The sequence below is a fragment of the Grammomys surdaster genome, unplaced genomic scaffold, assembly GCF_004785775.1.
Source record: "Grammomys surdaster isolate TR1022 unplaced genomic scaffold, NIH_TR_1.0 354, whole genome shotgun sequence".
Classification (NCBI taxonomy): Eukaryota; Metazoa; Chordata; class Mammalia; order Rodentia; family Muridae; genus Grammomys; species Grammomys surdaster.
This window is the reverse complement of record NW_021604773.1, coordinates 1,274,087-1,280,761: the sequence shown is the minus strand read 5'-3', so window position 1 is coordinate 1,280,761 and position 6,675 is coordinate 1,274,087. Positions and strand designations below refer to the sequence as shown.

Genomic DNA, 6,675 nt, shown 5'->3' with positions numbered 1-6,675 from the left:
TTGCTTTGCTTTGCTTTGCTTTGCTTTGCTTTGCTTTGCTTTGCTTTTCAAGAGAGGGTTTCTCTGTGTAGCTCTGGTGTCCTGGAACTCAGAACAGGAATTGTAGACCAGGCTGGCCTTGAACTCACCAAGATCTGCCTGCCTCTGTCTCTTGAGTCCTGAGGTTAAAGACATGTATCACTTCCATTCAGGTAAAGTGAACAGTTTTTACTGATGAAAATAGGAAATTATGGATAGAAGACTGTGCCAGTTAAGTAAGGACGCATGTGGAGACAGACACAACCCAGTACTCAGTGGGGGCACTGACAGCTTTCCCTCTAAGACAAAAATCAAGGATGCTGCTATGGCCACGTCTGCTCAGTAATCCTTCAGGAGCCAGAGACAGAACGATTAGACAACACAAAGAGACAAATGATCGCCAATCAATTGGCTATAAGATGTGCCTGCAGACGACATGAGTTTATTTAGAGAAAATCCTAAAGATTCTACAGAAGTTTCTGGAACTGGTGAGCAAACACATCTAGCTGAGCTGTACTTCCGTAAGCTAATATTGGCCAAAAACAATTAGCTATCCTGTTTTGTCACATGCGTAGAGATGCCAGTAGATGGTGTTACACAGGGCTAGAGGGAACGGGATGAGTTAAAAATGCTTTGAGAATGGACAATGTCGATGGTCATATGACAATATGAATGTGTTTCATGTTGTTTAGTTGCCCACTTCAAAATGCCTCAAGTGGAAAATCCCATATATGCTCCCCCCCCAAAAAAAAGAAAGAAAGGAAGAAAGAAAGAGAGAGAGAGAGAGAGAGAGAGAGAGAGAGAGAGAGAGAGAAAGAACAGGAAAAATAACCTTATGAACGCCACTCTCAGGATATAAAGAATCCAGTCCAGTCTCTGCTATGGATGTTACATCTGTGCATCAAACTCTGGATCAAAACTAAATACAAGTTGTTATAAATGGGAAAGGGCAGTCCCTTCTCCTGTTACTTGTCCCTGCTTCGCGTGGGTGACTGGTGTCCAGGCAGCAGCACTGGGGCTATTTGAATCAGTTATACGTAGAGTATATTTAAGCATATGAAAGATGCATTTATCTCTATGATACACTGCGCCATGTTAACAGGGGACTTGGAGCATCCTGAACACTGGTGGCTCCAGAAATTAGTCCTTATGGATTCTGAAGATTGGCTATATATTTGATCCATAACCTAAGCTCTTAACACTGTTGCAATATCGGTTACTATATTGATGTCTTCTCTCTTTGGAAACTGAGTCTATATCCTGGCCTGTCCTTGCACATGTTTATCCCAGGAATACAAACATGACTCAAGATGGCTGTACCTGAGTAGTACCTGACAATTTTCACCACATAACTTTACTCCATTTTGTACCAATTGCTAAAGAAATGTCCTCACTCTGCAGTAGGATGGGAGGAGGGGTCACTCAGTCACCACGGCCAGGCTGACTGGGAGACTGGTCTGTGAACTGACTGGGTTGGAGACCTCACACCGATACTCTCCAGCATCCTCCTTCCTGACAGGATCTATGCTGAGTTGGCACTTTGACGGAGACAGTGTCATCCTCTCTGTGAGCCGCAGATTCTGGTTGTTGAAGAGCCACTGGGTGGAGATTCCAGTGTCTGCTGAGAAGCAGGTAAGGACCACCGAGCTCTGCACTCTGACTGTGGCATCAGTGACTCGGATGAAGGGCTGTGTCACAGGCTCTGTAAAGCAACAGAGGAGGGGACCAAATGACAGTTGTCCTTCAGAAAGCTCAGCCAGCACCACTGTAGTGATCAGATGCCTAAAAGAGCCTCCAGGGTGGAAACGTTGGAGCTGTGACCACAGACGAATTTCTTCTGCTTTGGATCTGCCACACATGGTCTGTGTGACCCTGATTCAGCCGCTGTGTATCCTAGGTCTTTGTTTTCCTACACTCGTACAGAATGCATGATCACTTCTGTGTTTGTGGGTTATGTGTGCTTAGATATGGGCAATGGCCTGACCTTGGGGTGGAGGACCTGCTCAAATCAGCAGCATCTCTTACCATTTACTCTAGGCTGGACCCCTGAGGGTAAGGAGCTGGCTGGAGAACCATCACCTCTGTCCCTCCCCTAGGGGTCCTGACCTTCCATGAGTCTCCTAAGCCCATCAGAAAAGTTGGCTTCTGTCCTGGCACCTGTCCACTGAGACTCAGGAGAAAGAGGTGCACAGGAGACCTACATGACTGCAGCTGTCATGGTGGTATATAGCTGATCCCAAACTCTGTGGGACTTGGACAGTCAGCCAAGCCTTGTTCTCTGTCAGCTCTGACAGGAAGTTCAATGCTAGCCCTGAGTAGAAGCTCTCTGGGGATAACTAGAGTTGAGTCTGGGACTGAGGTCTGAAACCAAGGCTTCCAGATGTTCAATTCACTGTGATGAAACCATTGTTCTCTCAGCTAGGCCCTGCCTGAGCTCCACAGAATCTTTCTCAGCGCCATGTATATGGTGAGAGCCCCAAGAGTCTGAAACTAACTGTCATCTGTGGGCTGAGTTACCCAGGACACATCCTATTCTGCAGGTGAAGTCAGGTGAGAGATTCCGATCCATTTCAGTACATCTACCCGATGTATGTCCTACACGAAGTTCTCAAACTCCCACACGGAGACACATGAAGAGTGAGGCAGGCATAGTACACACCTGAGAGTCCTGTGTGTGTGGTACGGATTCAACTCCACCAGCACCCAGACATCTCAGAGAATTACTTACGGTATATATGGAGGTGCACGTGTACTCCTTGAGTTTCGAACCGTCTGTTTGAGGTTAGTAAGGTGTATAATCCAGCATCCTTCTGGGTGGCATTGTGGAGCAGAAGAGACCCATTGGGATACACTGTCTCTCTACCACTGTATGCAGGGCCCAGCGTGCTTCTATTACTGGTTATTATGTTCCGTGAAATTTCATGTCTGCTGACAGTGGCTACACCTTTGTACCAGGAAAAGGATCGAAGGTTCTCTGGCATATTATGAGCAAGTAGGAGAAGATCGCTCCCTTCAACAACACTGGGTGGCACTGATTCAATAACGAGCTGGCCAGTGGCGGAAGGGTGAACACAGGCTAAAAGGACGGATAGAAGAGAAGAGAGACAAATCCATCAATATTGAGACCTTTGACTTTGGTGAAAAGATGGGGTCCTGAGACCAGAGAAGCTTATGTCCATCACTCAACAGAGGTGTGTGGGAGTGTCTGCAGAACCCAGAGGGAGTGAACAAATGACCTCCATGCCCTCGGTGCACCTATGTGTCACTTCCTCTGTGTGGAATTCTGTCCTTGTGTGTCTCCACCCTCACTGTCCTCACATGCTTGTTCATGCTCAGAAGATGTAGGGGATGGGAGTAACTTCCCTGACCTCTTCCTCTACAGAGGAAGTCTCACCCCCTGCCCATTTTGACCTGTTCCTTTTCTGGTTCCAATCACTCTCTCACTTCACTTTAAAGTGAGCTTCCTTGTCTGTTTTCCAGTCCACTAGAGCTAGGATCCTGATAGGAAGGACTAGTTTGCCCTTTTTGGAAGGTTCTGTGCCTGGACAGGCTCAGATACAAGTGAGTGGATGATGTCTCAAGGCCTTGCATGTCCAGGTGTTGATGAAATTCTCATATTTGGAACTACTGACTGTGGTTAATGCTCCAGTTAGTTTATGCACGTGTGGGCCGTGGGGGTGGGGTGGTATGTAGGTCTGAGAAGGTTGTGCCAGAGACCTCCAGATCTATAGGGACTAGGGGTTGGGGGTGAGGTGGAAGCCAGGCTACAATTAAGCACATGGCTCCTGGAAATACTTTTCTAGGCAGTGGCTGTGGTCTTCTATCGCCACCTAGTGGTCACTAGGGGAACTGCAGATCATGTCTGGGTGCTGTCCCAGTTCAGCAACTGTTCCCGTTTGCCTGCAGAACAGCATTCAGGAGACCGGACACCAAAGGACAATCACTTACAAGAAGGACTTGTGTCCTTTGTCCCTCCCCTATGGGACCCTTATGTATCTATGAGGTTTCATAAGCCATCAGCACAGAGAATTAGGGGCCTGGGCACCTGTCCAGCTATGCACTCCCTGCTGAGTCTCTGGGGAAGATACCCAGGGGACCTAGCCTAACCGTGGCTCTCATAGCAGTGCACTGGTTGGTTCCACATGCCAATAAAGCCTTGTCTCATGTCAGTTGTAACAGGAAGTCAAAACTAAGCCACGACAAACAGCTCCCTAATGTCGCCTGGAGTTCAGGGCAGAGACAGAGTTTTGGAGCCAGGGCTTCCCGGTGCTGTCTGTGAGGATTCCGTGGCTTCCTCAGCCAGGGCTTGCCTGACCCCCACAGAGTCTTCCTCAGGGCCATGTGCATGGTCAGAGACCCAAGGATCAGGGCTGAGTCTGACATCCTTGACCCGAGTTTACCCAGCACAGGTAAATACAGGGTATTTACTCTCTGCAGGTAAATACAGGGGAGAGGTTCTGATCTAATGCTGTTGGTCCACCCCATGTGTGCCCTGTAGTAAGCATCCAAACCCCAGTGTGAGGACACAGTGCAGTGGGGGGAGAGCAGGCACAGCCCACTGCTCACCGTCCACTTATGAAGTAGGGTAAGTCCCACCCAGCAGCTGGAAGCCATCAAGAGTCACTTACTATTTATCTGGACTTTCACGTGTGCCGTTTCAATTTTGAAATTTCTGTCTATCATCTGTAGTGTGTACACGCCTGAGTCTTTCTCAGTGGCATCCTGGAGCAGCAGGGATCCGTTGGTGTACACTGTCTCTCTTCTGCTGTGTGCAGGCCCCCTGATGACGTAATTAAGGATTCTGCTATACTCTGCTATTTTAAACATCTGGGTGGTATACATGGATCTGAACCAGGAAAACATCCGCAGATTTTCTGGCAGATTGTGAACTTGGAGAAGAACACTTTCCCCTTTAGCAACACTCGGTGGCACTGGATGGATCATGAGTGGGGCAGACTTGAGACCGTCACAGCATGTGAAAAGGGAGGCTGGAAGGGAAAGCAGAAAAGTCATCACATGGAATCATTGTGCTTGGTGGAAAGATGGTGGCCTGCATCCTGAGCAGACTGATTCTTCACTCAACTTAGAGAAGCAGGTGTGGGTATGTCTATCCCAGCTGGTAGAAGTCAGCAATATGACCTCTGTACCCTCCCAGCCCTGCAATGTCATTTCCTCTGCATGGAGTTCTCGTCTCAGATGTCAGCCCCTCACTGTTCTCGATTAGACACTGTGCACACTCATGCTCACATGAGGCTGAGGCTATGCCTTCTCCGAACTTTTTCTCCACAGACACTACACATACGTTCTCTGACATTTTTCTCAGTTTCCTTTGTGGCTCCACTCAACTTTCTGACTTTCCTAAATGTTCTTGCTACTCTGCACTCCAACCCTGATGTCTAGAGATGGGTGAGGGCTGGGAGCTGTCTGATATTCTTGTCAGGCTTAAGTCTTGGAAAAGGATCAGGATCTGAACCAGGCTGGCTGGCTTTATGTCAACTTTGACAGGCTAGAGTAGATTTGAAAGAGGGAGCCTCGGTTTGTAAAATCACCACCATATTGGCCAATGGGCAAGCCCAGAGAACATTTTTAATTGGTTATTGATGGGAGAGGGTTCAGTCCACCAGGGGTCCTGGGTGCTATAAGAAACCAGGCTGAGCAAGCAATGAGGAGCAAGCCCATAAGCAGCACTCCTCCATGGTCTCTGCAACAGTTTCTATATTTTATATATGAAACTCATGTTTGGAGAAAATAACTACCCTAGGTTGATATGGACAGGCAAAACCACTGTTCTCTGTCAGCTCTGAGAGTTGTCAATAGTCTAGCCCTGACAGAACAGAATGTTCCCTTGGGTCGCTAGTAGTTGAGACTCACACAGGTGAGCACAGCCAGGGCTTCCTGGTGCTCACCTCTCTCAGGATGTCATCCTTTCCTCAACCAGCCCCTGCCTGATGCCCACAGGGTCTTTCTTAGGGGAACATAGATTGAGATCCCCATAAAACTGGAAAGTGTCTGACATCTTAGGCTGAGTTCCTTTCCATCCAGGTCTTTCTGGTTGCAGAAGGGAATCAGACAATGGAGTATGATCTACGGCCATTTGTCTCCACTATGTGTGTCTTGCACGAAGTGCTCAAAAAACAACATGAGGACAGTATGCACAGGCCAGAAAGGACAGTCCTGTGTGTCTAAACCCCACAAAGCTCTGACTGATCACAGAGATTCACTTACCATCCACCTGAAGGTGTACATGTGCTACTTTAGTTCTCAGATCTGTACTCAGGGTTCGTAGGGTGTAGAATCCAGTATCATTCCAAGTGACGTTCTGAAGCAGGAGGGATCCATTGCTATACATTGTCTCTCTACCGCTGTGAGCAGGGCCCGGCACACTTGAATTCTTGGCTATTACGTATCGTGCAACCTCAAGGTCCTTGAACAAAATCACTCCTTTGTACCAGAAAATGGCCTGAAGATTCTCTGGAAGGTTGTGAACAAGGAGAAGAGCGCTTGCCCCTTCTGCAACACTGGGCGGCACTGATTCAGCAGTGAGCTGGGCAGAGGTGGGAGGGCGCGCATAGATCAAAAGACAGGCTAGAAGGGAAGAGAGAGACCAATCAATATGGGGACGCTTGTATTAAAGAGACTAGACTGAGTCCCTTTTCT

General features: G+C 48.1%; 1 protein-coding gene across 2 annotated transcripts in view; it reads right to left on the bottom strand.

Moving 5' to 3' along the window:
- Window positions 1-1,436: 1,436 nt before the first annotated feature.
- The window catches only part of LOC114631210 (carcinoembryonic antigen-related cell adhesion molecule 3-like), a 9,960-nt gene continuing 4,721 nt past the window's right edge, over window positions 1,437-6,675 (bottom strand). Inside the window, exons 4-7 of one of the 2 annotated variants that reach the window (XM_028779509.1) lie at window positions 6,244-6,603; window positions 4,647-5,006; window positions 2,747-3,094; window positions 1,437-1,720 (exon numbers count right to left, since the gene is read on the bottom strand). In XM_028779509.1, coding sequence (XP_028635342.1) covers window positions 1,437-1,720; window positions 2,747-3,094; window positions 4,647-5,006; window positions 6,244-6,603 — 1,352 coding nt within the window. The remainder of the gene's footprint in view (window positions 1,721-2,746; window positions 3,095-4,646; window positions 5,007-6,243; window positions 6,604-6,675) is intronic. The other variant, XM_028779510.1, reaches the window with a different exon arrangement.